The sequence below is a fragment of the Scyliorhinus canicula genome, chromosome 2, assembly GCF_902713615.1.
Source record: "Scyliorhinus canicula chromosome 2, sScyCan1.1, whole genome shotgun sequence".
Taxonomy (NCBI): Eukaryota; Metazoa; Chordata; class Chondrichthyes; order Carcharhiniformes; family Scyliorhinidae; genus Scyliorhinus; species Scyliorhinus canicula.
This window is the reverse complement of record NC_052147.1, coordinates 174,577,678-174,595,983: the sequence shown is the minus strand read 5'-3', so window position 1 is coordinate 174,595,983 and position 18,306 is coordinate 174,577,678. Positions and strand designations below refer to the sequence as shown.

Sequence of the window (18,306 nt, the reverse complement as noted above, 5' to 3'; positions counted from 1 at the left end):
GTTTTAAACTCTTTAACATCACACCCAAAAATATTTTACAATTACCCCTTGAACAATACTACTCAATATAGTGAATACAATACCCTTAATTGCTATCTTTATTCCCACTTAAACAATAAGAAAACCACCCTCTCAGCTCTCAATTCACCTAAAACCAATGGCACAGATGAATACTTGCTTTGCAGTGTTATTCTTTGAGGAAGAGATCTCTTGACTCTGCTTTACAGAAAAGATTGAACTCCGGTCAGATCCATGCAGAAACTCTGCTTATATGTCTTCAAAAGCTGTTTCAACTGACTTGTTTTTGCTTCGCCTTGTGTTCATACAGGTCTGCACAGCTTTAAAGACTGTTAATCTGATTTTAAGTAAATTGCAGAGAGCAAAACCTGACTTGACGTCCCAGCTTAATCCAGAACAGAACTGAACTGAAAATGCTTTCTCAAAAAGCCTTAGCTCCACCCAGCAATATCTCACCAAGCTGAAAATGAATTAACACTCCAGGGAAACAATCTCCTTAATTAATGGATGGCACGGCAGCACAGTGGTTAGCACTGTTGCTTCACAGCACCCAGGGACCTGGGTTCGATTCCCGGCTTGATTCACTGTCTGTGTGGAGTCTGCACGTTACCCCCGTGTCTGTGTGGGTTTTCTCCAGGTGCTCCGGTTTCCTCAAACGTATTGTTAGGTGGACATTCTGAATTCTCCCTCTGTGTACCGAACAGGTGCCGGAATATGGTGATTAGTGGATTTTCACAATAACTTCATTGCAGTCTTTTTTAAAAAAAATTTAGCGTTGCCAATTCATTTTTTCCATTTAAGGGGCAATCTTTGCATGGCTAATCCACCTACCCTGCACATCTTTGAGTTGTGGGGGTGAAACCCATGCAAACACGGGCAGAATGTGCAAATTCCACACGGACAGTGACCCAGAGCCGGGATCGAACCTGCGACCTCGGTGCCATGAGCCAGCAGTGCTAACCACTGTGCCACCGTGCTGCCCTTCATTGCAGTGTTAATGTAAGCCTACTTTTGACAATAATAAAGATTATTAATATAATTATAACAAAACAGCATTGGCCCAAGCCCAAGCCTTTTATTATGGCTGATTGCACCCCTGACTCCTAAAATATACTTGCCTTTCAAACAAGGATTTATTTTAAAACATGATTGCAGCAGTCAAACACACTCTAACCGAGGCATTTAACCATTACTTCACTAAATACTCACAATACAATGTATCTGAAATTTCTACATTCGTCATACTAATCTGTAGAGGACACCTCACAACTCCAAGTCAAATGCCAGTCTGTACCAAATCAGTGTTGCATGCATGTCCTTTGATCAGATGAGACGTTATGCTTGGGTGGCTGTAAAAGATCCTGTGGGATTATTTTGAGGATGAGCTGGAGAGTTACCTCCAGTGTCCTAGTCAAAATTGATCCATCAATTAACATAAAAAATAATAAAGGACAGCATGGTGGCGCAGTGGTTAGCCTGCTGCCTCACAGCGCCGAGGTCCCAGGTTGAATGCCAGCTCTGGGTCACTGTCCGTGTGGAGTTTGCATATTCTCCCCATGTTTGCATGGGTTTCACCCCCACAACCCAAAGATTGCAGGCTAAATTGCCCCTTAATTGGAAAAAATTAATTGGGTATTCTAAATTTATAAAAAAAAGAAAAAAAAACATTAAAAATAATTATCCGGTCATCCTCAGATTGCTGTTTGTGGGAATTTATAGTGTGCAAATTGACTGCCGCTTGTCCTCCAATACCAGTAACTACACATTGCATTGATTGTAAAGCACTTGGAGAGGTCTAATTTGTGATAATTGATGTATACATGTAAGCCTTTCTTCCTGTTGTCAGTCAAGAGTGTCAAGGAAGTAGCTCGGAACAGTCCAACATCTTTTTCACTTTTGCATGTAGGGCATAGGCATATGAGGGCCAAAATAGGAAAAATAGATAAGAAATAAGTTGCTGCATGCCTGTATTGAAAAGGCACCCAACCTCTTCCCCCAAAGAAATGTTTTCAACTTGCAGGAAGACCTGCTAGGGTCTTGTGCTAGGGTTTCAACGTGCTTAGAATTTTATTTTTAAATGGTCACATAGTTTGAAAGTCAACAATAAAACTCTAATTATGATAACATAAGAACTAGGAGCAGGAGTAGGCCATCTGGCCCTTCGAGCCTGCTCCGCCATTCAATCAGATCATGGCTGATCTTTTGTGGACTCAGCTCCACTTTCCTGCCCAAATACCATAACCCTTTATTCCTTTATTCTTCAAAAAAAACTATCCATCTTTATCTTGAAAACACTTAATGAAGGAGCCTCAACTGCTTTACTGGGCAGGGAATACCATAGATTCACAACCCTTTGGGGGAAGAGGTTCCTCCCAAACTCAGTCATAAATCTACTTCCCCTTGTCACGATGATGTGGAGATGCCGGCGTCGGACTGGGGTGGGCACAGTAAGAAGTCTTACAACATCAGGTTAAAGTCCAACAGGTTTGTTTTGAATCACTAGCTTTTGGAGCAGTGCTCCTTCCTCGGGTGAATGACGCTAATTACGCTACTACCCTTACTGATCACGATGACGGTGATGAGAATAAATGGCATCTTCTAAACCGACTGAGAGTTGAAGCATAAATTGGATGCCTGTCAATTTGCATCTTCAATCCCTACCAAATAATTTGGGTTTCTGTTATACTCTTCCTGTATATGATTGTTTTAGGGTACAAAGAAGGTGGTGTCCTTTCATCGAACTGAAGTCAGGGAAATGGGATGCATTTCCAAAAAACACAGCACGTCTGCCCGTTTCCCATCTTGCGACTTTTACCATCCATGTTTCTTTCGAGGAGAGTTCTGTCTTTTACCTGTTAGCTAATTTCCTGATTATTGAATTAATGTGTTTTTTTTAAGTTTATATTTTCCTCTTCGGAAGTTGCAAAGGGTAGTGTAACCAACAGAGTTATGGTGTGGAAGGCAATAGTTAAATTCGGGCTATATCTGAACATTAATGTTGGTCACATTTGCAGGGTATTTTTAAAAGCAGTTACCATATATGTCTAAGGCATGTTTGTCCCGAGGTAATCCGACCTCTGGCAGCGCCGCCGAATCCCGTGACAAACCTTTACATAACCTGCCAGTGGAAACATTGTGACGTGACAGGATTGACGTCCCGCGTCGCCCAGCAACCCGCCACCGCCTTCTCCGGAGAAGGGGCCAGTGCAGCCAATCAGGCGAAAGGAGGTGGCGGGAGGGGCGTGGCAAGGGAGCCATCGCGTCAGGCGGGCGGGCCATTGGCTGACGTCAGCGGGCGAGCGAGCGGCTGGCCGGCCTTCACAAAAGGGTGAAATGGCGAGGAGCGGTAGGCCTCTACGGAAGGTTCTCTGCGATGTCTTGGAGTTCCCTGTCTACCTTGCCCGGGAGAGACAGGCTCAGTACGCCGTCAGGTAACTTTTCTGACTGCTTCCATCGGCTTTCCGCCCTGGTTAACACGTCACCCACCCGCCCGCCCCACCCTCCGACTCCAAACTGCCGACCTTGGAAAGTTGGGGATCGCTTTCGGTTTTCGGTCTAAAAGGCCCGGTCTCTTTTTCTCTTGTTTGGGGGAGGCGGGGAGCCGGGCCGCCGACATGGTTTAGTGCCAATCGAGTAGGGAGGCAGCTGTGAATCTGTGCACGTTAGGGTCTGGGCCACAATTTTAATATTTTTTTGTGTAGTGGGGGAGGTAGTCAGCGCGCGACTTTTAAACTGCAGCAGCTGGTCAGATTCCCCCCTATCTTTGTTATAGCCTTGGCACATAGCATCTTGATGCAATAAATGGCCCGATCAGATCTGCATGAGACTACAGGTTTTCATCATTGCAGTAGTACAACGGGATCTCTATAATTGCATGTACTTGGGTGCCGAAAATAATGAGGTGAGAACAGCAATCAAACTTATCGTAACAGCGAGAGGCTAAACTTTATGGTAATATAAGTGACATTGTGTGGTGTTGGATCCATGCTTAAAATATAAGGGCTCACTTGAATTTGTCCCAGCATCTTGGCTATGATATGCCTGACCTGGAGTGTTGGGTACCTCAAATAGAAAATGTTCCCTATTCCCGTGCTAAATTCATCACCTTGAAGAGCAAACAATAAACTGGATTGTTATACATTTAGCTTTCTCCATGAATACTTTCCTTCAACATCCATTACCATCCATTAAGTTATCAGTATGAAGAATTCAAATTAAATTGCCTTTGGGGTACACCTATTTTGTACCCTGTTTTGATACCAGGAAACAGGTTGGCAACCAGGTTACTTTGTCATGAGCTGGCAGTGTTTACTGCCAGATGACAGCATGTAGTGACTGTTGAGCTATTACTGTTGCCACATGCCCAGATAGCACAGGTGGAAAAATTACTATATTTGACCCCTCTAACTTCAGCACAATCTTCAACAAAGCATTTTTTTTTAGTGCTAGCTTCAAATTGTATTTCTGAAATCTTTCTTCATTGGATTTAACTTTATATTTAGTCAGCATTAATAAGCTCAGTACTTCACATTCACACAACCAGACTCTGAGGTTGCAATGTCCTTGATTTTGATCAAACTTGGGGATATATAGTGCTTTTCACTGATTCAACAACCTTCAAAAATGATTTGAATATAATTGAAAGTTACTGTAACAACTGCACTTAAATGAAATTCTGCCAATTAATGACCCCTATCCTCCACAAATGTGTGAATGCAAGCACTATTCATGAGTTTCAAGACCAGCCACTTACATTTATAGAATATAATGTGCTTTACAGGAACATAATTGGACAAAAAAGTTTGCACCAAGTAGGATATATCCGGACAAGTGATCAAAATTTGATCAATGTGGTTAATTTTCAGGGATACTGTAATGGAGAAGAGGGAGAGCAGTTTAAGGTGAGGAATGTTATTGGCTGGAGGTGGTTTTGGGGATAAGGAGGGGCAAAGCCATGGATGGCTTTGCACATGAGTGAATCAAGGTATTGGTGACCTGGGAGTTCATGTAGTTCAAGAAGCACAGTGGTGATGGATAAATATGATTTGTTATGAATTAGGGTGCAGGCCAGTACAGTTTTTGATGTTTCTAAGTTCATGGAGGGTGGAAGATGGAATGCTGGCCAGCAAAGCATTGGGATAGTTAGGTCTGTAGGGTGGCAATGGTGGGTCGCCTTATAAACTTGGAAAAAGTACCTGGATGAGCATTTGACACGTCATAACATTGAAGGCTGTGGGCCAAGTGCTGCCAAATGGGATTAGGTAGGTCATGTGTTTTTAATGTATTGGTGCAGACTCGGTGGGCTAAAGGGCCTCTTCTGCACTGTATTTTTCTGTGATTCAGGCACTGGATGTCAGTCTGACAACAAAGATGATGGTGAAGGAAAGTTGGGTGTCATCTGAGTACGTGTGAAATCTGATGCATTTGTGATAGAGTCCTGTAATTCTGTAATAGTGAATATGTTTTCCAATGCATTTAGTTAGATTCTGGATGTCATCTGCATTAAAGATGCTGCTGTATAAGTTAAGGTCACTCATAACAACCACAGAAGGAAAATTAAATTCTGTTATACATAATGTCTGAAATTATCTAATTATCTCCACACTTTTAAAAACAAAACCTTCATGACTCTTGTGGGAACTTCAGACTAGTTTTAAGTTACAAAGCATTGTTATAGCTCTCGGATCTCTGATTTCCATTGCTTTAACAATAATAGCACCCTTCTGTTCTATTAAAGAATGAACTCCATTTGTTTGTTCTGGATTGGATTCCTGTATTACGAAGTGCAATTGACGTCACAGAAAGTGAAGAGAGAAATGTATCTGATTTTCCGGGTGGAAATGTTGTGCAAGGTGACCGGTTGGTGGCTCAATAGCGACACAAAGATTATTTTAACCTTGATGCGTGTTTTACTTGGCAAACAAGTATAAGATTGAAATAAATACTCAACAGGTCGGGCAGCACCTGTGCAGAGCGAAGCATGTATTGTTTCAGGTTAATGATCTTTTAACAACTGGAAAAAGGTAAGAGCTGCAACAAATTTCAAGCAAGTTGAGAGGCAGGGAAAGGAGGTCCGGGAAGAAAGTGCCATCAAGAAGGTCTCTGATGGAGGGTGGCATGTGGTGCAGTGGTTAGTACTGGGACTGCGTGCGGCGCTGAGGATCCAGGTCAAATCCTGGCCCTGGGTCACTGTCCCGTGTGGAGTTTGCACATTTTCTCCATGTCTGCGTGGGTTTCACCCCCACAACCCAAAGATGTGCTGATTAGGTGGATTGGTCACGCTAAATTGTGCCTTAATCGGAAAAGAAAAATAATTGGCTACTCTAAACTTATTTTTTTTTTAAAAAGAGTCTCTGATGGGATGTAGGCCAGAGAGATTAAATGACCAAAAATTATGGTGGTGCAAGGTAATGGAATAAATAGATTTATTTCAGAATTCAAATTCAGCCATCTACCCTGGTAAGATTTGAACCTGGGAACCCCAAGGTATTGCTGCTGGTTTGTGCTTTTCAGTGACCTATACCTCTAGGCCACAGAAGGAGCCAAGTAGAAATTAAAATAATAGGTCTTGAAGAGGAGTAAATTGAATTGGCAGAATTGTCAACAACAGCAATTGACTGAAAGGAAATAGAGGGAAGTGGAGAGAGGCTGATCTGAAATTGTTCAATTCTCTACAGAATGGAAGGTTGTAATTGGAAGACGAGGTGCTGCTTCTCGGACATGTTAAGCTTTGTTGTAAAAACGTAGGAGGTTGATCAGAGTGGTACTGGGCTGGAGCATTGAAATGGCAGTGACCAGAAGCTTGGGATCATACTTTCAGACTGAAAGGTGTTCTGCAAGGTTGTCCCCAATATGCATTCGGTCTCCTCCATGTAAACAAGATTGCATTGTGAGCAGCAAATACAGAATGATAAATTGAAAGTAGAAGAATTTTGCAGCTTTTCCTGAAAGGAATTTTTGATGACTGGTATGTTGGGAAGGAAGGAAGTTTAAAAAGTTAGGTGTTGCATCTCATCTGTGGGAAGGGGATGATATGTAGTGACGATTGAAGAGTGGACCTGGGTGCTGCAGATGGAATGGTCCCTTCAGAATTCTGGAAGAGCAGGAAAGGGAAAGATATGATTGGCGATGGCGAAAATGATTGAGGCTGGTGGTATGGAAAGTTGGAAGAAGGGGAACCTTTTCATTGTTTTAGGCGGGTGGGTAAGGGGTGAGAAGTTTGGGAGAATGAATGGTCTGAAATATCAACTGTTTCTGGCGTGCAGTCACTTCGTCATAGAAGGGCTTGAACATTGCTGAAAAGAGACATCTGTAGCTGACTCTTCATCTTGCACTCATCAGGACCAAGGATGCCAAACTTAAAGGATCTCAGAGATTGTTTGGGAAATCAACTCTGATAGACCAAGGTGCTACCATGTAGACAGCATAGGGGAACTATAAGCTTCCTATGCTCCTGAATATTTTTTTAAATTTAGAGACCCAATTATTTTTCCCCCGCAATTAGAGCCAATCCACCGAAGCTGCACATCTTTGGGTTGTGAGCATGAAATCCACGCAGACACGGTGCAAATATCAAAATTCCACACAGACAGTGACCTGGGTTCAAACCCGGGTACTCTGTGCTGTAGGCAGCAGTGCTAACCACTGTGCCGCTGCCTGAATAATTTTTTAAGAAGGTGCAAGGCTTGAACATGTTCCTTTTTCGTTTGCAGAGAATTGGTCATTCTAGTAATGTTTGTGGCTTCTAAGTGAACCACTTTACAAGTTGGATTAATGACCTTAAATTGGTAATTAGTGCAGCTATTGTCAACGTTCATTTACATGTTCCTCTTGGTAATAGGCAGAGCATTGACCATGATCAACCAGCCCAAGCAGAACTGTAGAATTTTGAACCAAAACAGAAAATACTGGACAATTGCAGCAGGTGTTACCGAATCTGTGGAGAGAGAAGGGACCAAATGTTTTGAGTCTGGATGACTTTGTCAAAGCTGGAAATGGGGTCAGATTTATACTGCGTTTTTTTGTGTGGGTGGGTGGGGTGGGGGGGGGGGGGGGGGGGGAGAAAGAGAGGAGGAGGAGGAGGAAAGAAAGAAAGAGAGAGAGTTACAGGGTTTGCTGGATAGAGGGCCAGCAATAGGTTTGCTGATAGTTTGGAAAATCCACTCTGATAGACAAAGGTGCTACCATGACACACAAATATGTCGAGGACAGAAGACAAAAGGAATGTAAATGGAGGTGATTGAGGCTAGGGTAGGTGCTGATAGGGTGGCATGGTGGTGCATTGGTTAGCACTGCTGCCTCGGCGCCGAGGGCCAGGGTTCGATTCCGGCCCGGGTCACTGCCCATGTGGAGTTTTCACATTGCACATTCTCCCCGTGTCTGCATGGGTTTTGCCCCAATAACCCAAAGATGTGTGTGATAGGTGAATTGGCCATGCTAAATTGTCCCATTATTTGGGGGGGGGGGGAAGAAATTGATGCCTAAATTTAAAATAAAAAGCAGGGTGCTTATAGTGGCACATAAAGAGATCAGTATGAATGGCAGAACAAAGGTGAGCAGTGTGTCAAGGGCAACTAAGAACAGGGAACAGTTTGCCCCCAAATGGGGTGGGGGGGGGGGGGGGGAACAATAGTGCAGGAAAAACAGATTAATGGAAGAAATTAAACTAAATTGACTGAAATAAAAATGTGGTGAAGATGGAGGAGAGTTCACAGCTGAAGTTGTTTGCACAGTGGTTAACACTGCAGCCTCACAGCTCCAGGGTCGCAGGTTCAATTCCACCCTCTGGTGACTCTCGGTGTGGAATTTGCACTTTTGCCCCATGCCTGGACATTGGAACCGGTTCTAGGAGAGGTGGGACCATTACAAATCAGACGGTCTACACCTGGGCAGGGCAGGAACCAATGTCCTAGGGGGGTTGATTGCTAGCGCTTTTGGGGAAGGTTTAAACTAATGTGGCAGTGGGATGGGAACCACTGCAGGAAGGAAGTGGCGATAGAAACATAAGCTAGTAAGGAGAAAAGTGGAAGGCAGAGAAACAGATTGAACTGCTGAGTATGGCAGGGGGGTGGGAGCGAGAGCAGTAGGTCAGTGGGAGAAATAACGGGAGAGCTACAGACTAAGGCCAGTAAGATTAAGAGGAAGAACAGGCAGTGAGTGGTTGTTCAACACAGTAGAGCTGGTGGGCTGAAGTGCATTAGTTTCAATGCGAGGAGTATTTTGGGTAAAACAGATTAACTTCGAGCTTGGATTAGTACGTGGAGTTATGATGTTGCTATGACAGAAACCTGGTTGAAAGAGGGACGGGATTGGCAACTAAACATTCCAGGATTTAGATGCTTCAGGCAGGATAAAGGGGGTGCAAAAGGGTTGGAGGAATTGCATTATTGGTTAAGAAGAATATCACAGCTGTGCTGAGTGAGGACACCTTGGAGGGTTCAGGCAATATGGGTAGAGCTCAGGAATAAGAAGGGTGCTGTCAAAATTTTTGAAGGTTTACTACAGACCTCCTAACGGCCAATGGGAGATAGAGGAGCAGGTACGCAGACAGATCTTGGAACGATGCATAAACAATAGGGTTGTTGTGGTGGGTGACTTTTAACTTTCATAGAATTTTGGACACTAAGGGCAATTTATCATAGCCAATCCACCTAACCTGCACATCTTTGGACTGTGGGAGGAAACCCACGCACACACGGGGAGAACGTGCAGACAGTGACCCAAGCCGGAATCTAACCTGGGACCCTGGAGCTGTGAAACAATTGTGCTATCCACAATGCTACCGTGCTGCCCTTGATTGACTGGGACACTGAGGCATGGATGGAGCAGAATTTGTAAGGAGTGTCCAGGAGGGTTTCTTGAAACAATATGTAAATAGCCCAACTCAGGAAGGGGCTATATTAGATACTAAATGAATACTTTGCCTTGGTATTCACCAAAGAGAAGGACTTGGTTGGTGAGGAGTATAGGGTAGTGTGTGTAGGTCTTCTGAGTCATGTTGATATTAATAAGGAGGAAGTGTTGGGCATCTTAAAAAGCATTAAAGTAGATACGTCCCCAGGGCCCGATGGGATCTACCCCAGATTACTGACAGTAATCTCTATCCTCATTGGTTACAGGTGAAGTTCCAGATGACTGGAGAGTAGCCAATGTTGTTACATTGTTTATGAGAGGCAGCTGGGATAACCCAAGAAATTATAGGTCAGTGAGCCTTGCGTCAGTGGGAGGGAAATTATTGGAAAAGATTCTTGGAGACAGGATTTACTCACATTTGGAAACAAATGGACTTGTTAGTGATGGGCAGCATGGTTCTGTGAAGCGAAGGTCATGCCTCACTAATTTGATCGAATTTTCCAAGCAAGTCCCAGGTTCGATTCCCCACTGGGTCACTGTCTGTGTGGAGTCTGCACATTCTCACCGTGTCTGCGTGGGTTTCCTCTGGGTGCTACGGTTTCCTCCCACAGTCCAAAGACGTGCAGGTTAGGTGGATTGGCCATGCTAAATTGCCCCTTAGTGGCCAAAAAGATTAGGTGAGGTTATTGGGTTATGGGGATATGGTGGAAGTGAGGGCTTAAGTGGGTTGGTGCAGACTTGATGGGCCGAATGGCCTCCTTCTGCACTATGTTCTAAGTGACAAAGATGATCGATGAGGGAAAGGCAGTAAATGTTGTACAAAAGGCCTTTAGTAAAGCCTTTGACAAGATACCTCATGGTAGACTGATGCAAAAAGGTGAAGGCACATGGTATCGTATGAGAGCTGGCAAGTTGGACACAAAACTGGCTTCGGCACAGAAGGCAGAGGGTCGTCGTAGTAGTAGTAGTAGTAGTAGTAGTAGAGGGGTGCTTTTCTGAATGGAAGGCTGTGACTCGCGGCGTTCCACAGGGATCAATTCTTGGGCCTTTATTGTTCATGGTGTATATAAATGATTTGGAAGAAAATGTAGCTGGTCTGATTAGTAAGTTCGTAGACGACACAAGTTGGTGGAGTTGCGGATAGCGAAGAGGATTGTCAAAGAGGATGCAGCAGGATATAAACTAGTTGGAGTCTTGGGCGGAGAAATGGCAGATGGAGTTAAATCTGGACAAGTGAAGGGCAGCACGGTGGCCTAGTGGTTAGCACAACCGCCTCACGGCGCCGAGGTCCCGGGTTCGATCCCGGCTCTGGGTCACTGTCCGTGTGGAGTTTGCACATTCTCCCCGTGTCTGCGTGGGTTTCGCCCCCACAACACAAAAATGTGCAGAGTAGGTGGAATGACCATGCTAAATTGCCCCTTAATTGGAAAAAATAATTGGGTAATCTAAAATTTAAAAAAAAAAAGAAAAAAAAAATCTGGACAAGTGTGAGGTAATGCACTTTGGAAGGTCCAAGGCATGTAGGAATGACACAATAAATGGTAGAACTCTTGCAGGTATTGACAGGCAGAGAGATCTTGGCGTGCATATCTGCCGATCACAGAAAGTGGCGACGCATGTGGATAAGGTAGTCAAGAAGGCATACAGCATGCTGTCCTTCATCGGTCGGGGCATTGAATATAAAAATTAGCAAGCTATACAGAACCTTTTGGAATATTGTGTACAATTCTGGTTGTCACACTACCAGATGACGTGGATGCTTTGGAGAGGGTACAGAAGCGGTTTACTAGGATGTTGCCTGGTATGGAAGGTATTAGCTATGAGGAGAGGTTAAATAAACTAGGTCTGTTCTTGCTGGAACAACAGGTTTAGAGGCGACCTGATAGAGGTCTACTGGAGTGGCATGGACAGAGAGTGGATAGTCAGGTGCTCTTTCCTAGGGTAGGAGAGTCAAGTACCAGGGGACGTAGGTTTAAAGTGCGTGGGTAAAAGTTTAGAATAGATGTGCGAGGCAAGGGACTTCCGGTGGCGGCAATGAGCGAGTAAGCCGCGCATTCGGTGGCTCTCACTCCGGCAGGATTTGTGGACCTGGTTCCCCGGTTTTTCGGGACTGCTGAGCGCTGGAAACACGGCCACGGAGGTGCTGAGTAACGGGCAGAGCTGCATGGAACCGCAGGAGAGCAGAAAGCAGCGAAAACGGGAAAGGACAAAGGCAAAGTGCAGTGGAAGCTGACCTGGGAGCAAAGATGGCGGACCAGGTGATCTAGCTAGCGCTGGAAAACATGCTGCAGGTGATTAAAAGCAGTTTTGAAGCGAGATAACTTGGACCCACTTCAGAAGGCAGTGGACCAATTGAATCAGAGATTGGATGCCCAGGACACAAAAGTTAAGGAGCTGGGGGGAAGCAGTGGAGGAGCAGGCAGACACACAGACGGTTGCTGCGCTAGAAGTCAATGGGTTTTCATAGAATTTACAGTGCAGAAGGAGGCCATTCGGCCCATCGAGTCTGCACCGGCTCTTGGAAAGAGCACCCTACCCAAGGTCAACACCTCCACCCTATCCCCATAACCCAGTAACCCCACCCAACACTAAGCAATTTTGGACACCAAGGGGAATTTATCATGGCCAATCCACCTAACCTGCACATCTTTGTGACTGTGGGAGGAAACCGGAGCACCCGGAGGAAACCCACGCACACACGGGGAGGATGTGCAGACTCCGCACAGACAGTGACTCAAGCCGGAATCGAACCTGGGACCCTGGAGCTGTGAAGCGATTGTGCTATCCACAATGCTACCGTGCTGCCCCTTGAAGGAGAGACACAGGAGACTGCTGGACAGAGTAGAGGAGTTGGAAAATAGAGCCCGCAGACAAATCTTAGGATCATCGGGGCTGAGGGAGCAGATGCCACAGCGTTTGTGGCTGACCTGTTGCTGCAGCTGATGGGGGGGGGCTGACGCCTTTCCTCGACCGTTGGAGCTGGAGGAGGCACATAGAGTACAGGCGAGGCAGATGCGTCTGGGGGGGGGGGGGGGGGGGGGGGGGGGGTCCCCTGTGTCCAATGGTGATCAGGTTCACGGATAAGGAGCGGGTGCTGCAGTGAGCAAAGAGTGCTAAGCGCAGCACGTGGAATAACAGTGTTCTTTGTATCTATCACAGGGGTGGGCAAACTACGGCCCGCGGGCCGCATGCGGCCCGCCAAAGGTATTTCTGCGGCCCGCCAAGTCATTAAAAAAAAAAAAATTTTTTTAAAATTTTTTTTTTTTTTTTTTTTTAAATTTTTTTTAAGGTTAATGGAGGCGGGCTGTTGGGTTACTTACTGGTATAGGGTGGATACATTGACTTGAGTAGGGTGATCATTGCTCGGCACAACGTCGAGGGCCGAAGGGCCTGTTCTGTGCTGTACTGTTCTATGTTCTATATGAGGCGCCCAGAATCATAACCGGGTGAAGTAATTATTTTACTTAATATACTATGCGGCCCTTTGTGAATTGTGAATTTTTGAATGTGGCCCTTGCACGGAAAAGTTTGCCCACCCCTGATCTATCAGGACCTAAGCCAGGAGGTGGCCAGGCGTCGAGCAGCCTTTAAACAAGTTAAGGAGGTTTTATTTAAAAAGCACGTGAAGTTTGGTCTGCTCTTCCCGGCTCGCCTTTGGGTCACGCATCAGGGCCAACACCACTACTTCTCCGATCCCGAAGAAGCGATGGACTTCGCGAGGGATCAGGGGCTGGTCACGCAAAAAGGACCTACGATCTCAAGCTAGAGTTATTGTTTGGGGGGGATGCCTACTGTGCCTGGACTGATGGTCGACTCTTTACTGCTTTAAAGGTGCCTTGTGTTGTATTTTTGGCAGCTTTTGCCTACGGGGTTGCGGGGGGAGGAGATCCCCCTCTTGCTTTCTTTTTTGTTGGCGCCTTCACTGTAACATAAAGGTGGCCAGTAAGCAATGGGGATTAAAGTTTTTGGTTGTGGGTTTTATACAGGTACTGTGTTACTATGTTGTTACTTTATTAATGCTCAGAAAGGGGTGTGCGTTAACACATCTGTTTACACAGCTGGAACTGTATTACACCTGGAGCAGCTTCACTTTCCTGTTTGTCCCCATCTCGTTTGATCTTTCCCATTTTAGTGTGACTGTTCCAGTAGGATCCGGGGGTGGGGGGGTGGGTGTGTGTTGATGAGGTCGGGGAAACAATGAGTGAGACAAGTGGGTGCCGGAGGGATGAGTCATCAGGCTAGCAGATTGGCCAGTTAAGGGAGTCGGGTGGGGGGTGTGTGTATACAGCCAGTAGATGGCAGGAGTGGAGTTTTGGGAGATGTTGCTGGGGGAGAGGTGTGGGGGGTTATTCTGTTGACGTGTGAGTGGTCTGAAGTAGGTATTGGAGAGGAGGTTGGGGTGGAAACTACCAAGGGAGGTGCGGCACATAGGCTGCGGGCGGGCCTAAGAAGGGTTATGATTGACCGGGGGGGGGGGGGGGGGCGGCGGCATGTGTTCCCCCCCCCCCAACCAGGCTGATCACCTGGAATGTCAGGGGACTAAATGGGCCAATCAAAAGGGCACGTGTGTTCGCGCACTTGCGGGCTCTAAAGGTGGATGTAATTATGCTGCAGGAGACACATTTGAAAGTATCTGACCAGATTAGACTAAGGAAGAGCTGGATCAGCCAGGTCTTCCACTCTGGCTTGGACTCTAAAGTCCAGGGGGGTAGTAATTATGATCAATAACCGGGTTCAATTTGTGGCGGAGGCTGTAATCGCAGATGGGGCAGATTCCTTGGGTAAGGGGCAACCTGGAGGGGAGGAGAGTGGTGCTGGTGAATATATATGCTCCGAATTGGGACGATGCTGACTTTATTAAAAAAGTGCTGGGAAAAATCCCAGCACTAGACTCGCGCAAGTTGATTATTGGGGGGGGGGGGGGGGGGGGGGGGACTTCAATACGGTCCTCTATCCGGGTCTAGACCGGTCATGTCCCAGAACGGGTAGGCTCCCAGCAATAGCAAGGGAGCTGAAAGGGTTCATGGAGCAAATAGGGGCAGTAGATCATAGATCATAGAATTTACAGTGCAGAAGGAGGCCATTCAGCCCATTGAGTCTGCACCGGCACTTGGAAAGAGCACCCTACCCAAGGTCAACACCTCCACCCTATCCCCATAACCCAATAACCCCACCCAACACTAAGGGCAATTTTGGACACTAAGGGCAATTTATCATGGCCAATCCACCTAACCTGCACATCTTTGGACTGTGGGAGGAAACCAGAGTACCCGGAGAAAACCCACGCACACATGGGGAGGATGCGCAGACTCCGCACAGACAGTGACTCAAGCCGGAATAGAACCTGGGACCCTGGAGCTGTGAATCAGTTGTGCTATCCACAATGCTACTGTGCTGCCCATGGTGAGCCAGACAGCAGTCGGGAAGGGGCTACTCGTTTTACTCGTGTTCAGAGTGTACTCTAGATCGATTTCTTTATCAGCAGGGACTGTGTAGGGGAGGTAAAAAATACGGAATACTCTGCGATCACTATTTCGGACCATGCCCCACATTAGGTGGACCTGCAGATCTGTGGGGAGAATTACCAACGCCCGCAACGGAGGTTAGACGTAGGATTACTGTCGGAGAAGGGGATATGTGAGAGACTGGAAGTGTATGCAAAATTACCTGCGGGTGAACAATACGGAGGAGGTTTCGGCAGCGACCCTGTGGGAGGTGCTTAAGGCAGTAGTGAGGGGGGAGATGATCTCAATTCGGGCTCACAGGGATAGGATGGACAGAGCAGAAATGGATAGATTTGGTAAGGAGATCCACCGGATAGACGAGGCGCATGAGGGGTCCCCGGGGGAGGACCTACGCGGGGAGAGACGGAGACTGCAGGCGGAACTGGGAGCGCTATCTACGAGTAGAGCTGTGGCACAACGTAGGAAGGCAAGGGGTGTGGTGTATGAGCATGGGGAGAAGGCTAGCAGATTGCTGGCGCAGCAACTCAGGAGGACGGAGGCGGCCAGGGAAATAAGTAGGGTGGTGGATGGGAAGGGGTGGACGGGAAGGGGAGCAGAGTGGAGGACCCGCCGGGACTGAATAAGGTGTTTTGGGACTTTTATAGTAAGCTCTCCACTTCAGAACCCCTGGAGGAGCCGGAGGAGATGAAACGGTCCCTGGACGGACCAACCTTCCCAAAAGTTGGCAGAGGACTAGTGGACGGGCTGGGGGCCCCGATTTAGAGCGGAGGAGAGGTACTGGGGGGCCTAAAGGCCCTGCAGTCGGATAAAGCCCCGGGACCAGATGGATATCCAGTAGAGTTTTTCAATAAGTTCTCTGATAGTGGAGCCGGTGCTGACCAGGGTTTTTAATGAGGCGAGAGACAGGGGGACCCTGCCTCTGGTGTCACATGTATCAGGCCCCAAAGCTAGCGTAAGGATGAAAAGGACAATGTCATACTATTTCAGACTACATCGTGGGACCAGACAGGGATGCCCACTCTCCCCGTTGCTGTTCGCACTGGCCATAGAACCGTTGGCAATTGCTCTGAGAGCTGCTAAGGGGTGGAAGGGAATGACTAGGGGGAGGGGGTGGAGCACAAGGTCTCTCTCTGTATGCGGACGACCTGCTCCTGTACGCGTCGGATCCACTGGCCGGGATGGACAATATACTGGAAACATTGAGAAAGTTTGGCCGGTTCTCAGGGTACAAATTAAATATGACCAAGAGTGAGATGTTTGTCGTGCAGGCAAGGGGCCAGGAGAATAGGCTGAAGGAGCTGCCATTTAGGCTGGTTGGGGAAAGTTCCTGATACTTGGGGATACAGGTGGCACGAGACTGGGGCAGGTTACATAAGTTAAATTTGACTAGAGTGGTGGAACAAATGAAGAGGGAGTTTCGGAGATGGGAGGCACTCCTGCTATCACTTGCCCGGGGGGGTGCAGACGGTAAAGATGACAGTCCTCCCAAGATTCCTGTTCATTTTTCAGTGCCTCCTGATCTTTATCCTGCGGTCCTTCTTCAAAAGGACCAGCATAATTATTGTGAGCTTTGTCTGGGTGGGAAAATCCCCGCGGGTGAGGAAGGCGATGCTTGAAAGGAACCACAGCGAGGGGGGACTGGCATTGCCGAATCTGATCAACTATTACCAGGCGGCTAACATAGCCATGATAAGGAAATGGATGGTGGATACGGGGTCTATTTGGGAGGCGGCTTCGTGCAGGGGCACTAGCTTGGCAGCCCTGGTCACGGCTCCCCTACTGCTTTCGCTGGCCAGGTACTCCACCAGCCCGGTAGTGGGGGCGGCCCTGCGGATATGGGGCCAGAGGAGGAAACGTGTAGGGGAGGTGGGTGCGTCGGTCTGGGCTCCAATATGTGATAACCATCGATTCACCCCCGGGAACATGGATTGTGGTTTTCGAACGTGGCGGCGGGCGGGGGGTGACGAGTGTGGGTGATATGTTCCTGGAGGGGAGCTTTGCGAGCTTGAGGGCTTTGGAGGAGAAATTTGGGCTGGTAAGGGGAAATGACTTTAGGTACTTACAGGTGAAGGTCTTTATACGTAGACAGGTCCCATCCTTCCCACGCCTCCCGCCAATAGGGATCCAGGACAGAATAGTCTTGGATATTTACAAGGTGCTAATGAAGGGGGAAGAGTCCCAGATGGAGGAACTGAAACTCGAATGGGAGGAGGAACTCGGCAGGGAGATGGAGGACAGGGTATGGGTGGAAGCCCTGAGTAGGGTAAACTCAACCGCAACATGTGCCAGGCTCAGCCTGATTCAGTTTAAGGTTGTTCACTGGGCCCACATGGCGGTGGCGCGGATGAGCAAATTCTTTGGGATAGAGGACAAGTGTGCTAGATGTGCGGGAGGACCAGCGAACCACGTACACATGTTTTGGGCATGCCCTAAGCTTGGGGGGGGGGGGGGGGGGGGGGGGGGTACTGGGAGGGATTTGCGGGTGTCATGTCCCGGGTACTGAAAACCAAGGTGGTGATGAGTCCAGAGGTGGCAATTTTCAGGGTTTCAGAAGACCCGGGAGCCCAGGAGGAGAAAGAGGCCGATGTTCTGGCTTCCCTGATAGCCCAGCGACGAATACTGCTTGCATGGAGGGACTCAAAACCCCCGAAGACCTTTTTCCCGCCCAGCCAAAGCTCATAATAATTGTGCTGGTCCTTTTGAAGATCAGGAGGTACTGGAAAATTAACAGGAATCTTGTAAAGACTGTCATCTTTACCGTCTGCAACTCAACATGTCCGGGGGGGGGGGGGGGGGGGTGGTTTGCAGACGGTAAAGATGAGTCTTTACAAGATTCCTGTTCATTTTTCAGTACCTCCTGATCTTTATCCTGCGGTCCTTCTTCAAAAGGACCCCCCCCCCCCCCCCCCCCCCCCCCCCCCCCCCCCCCCGACATGTCGAGTTTTCTGGGTATGGAAAAAATCAAGTTCGT

General features: G+C 47.4%; 1 protein-coding gene across 1 annotated transcript in view; it reads left to right on the top strand.

Annotated features, from left to right (window-relative positions):
- Positions 1–3,280: 3,280 nt before the first annotated feature.
- coq10b (coenzyme Q10B) overlaps positions 3,281–18,306 on the top strand; it is a 37,307-nt gene continuing 22,281 nt past the window's right edge. Inside the window, exon 1 of the mRNA XM_038789082.1 lies at positions 3,281–3,449. Coding sequence (XP_038645010.1) covers positions 3,352–3,449 — 98 coding nt within the window. The 5' untranslated portion in view covers positions 3,281–3,351. The remainder of the gene's footprint in view (positions 3,450–18,306) is intronic.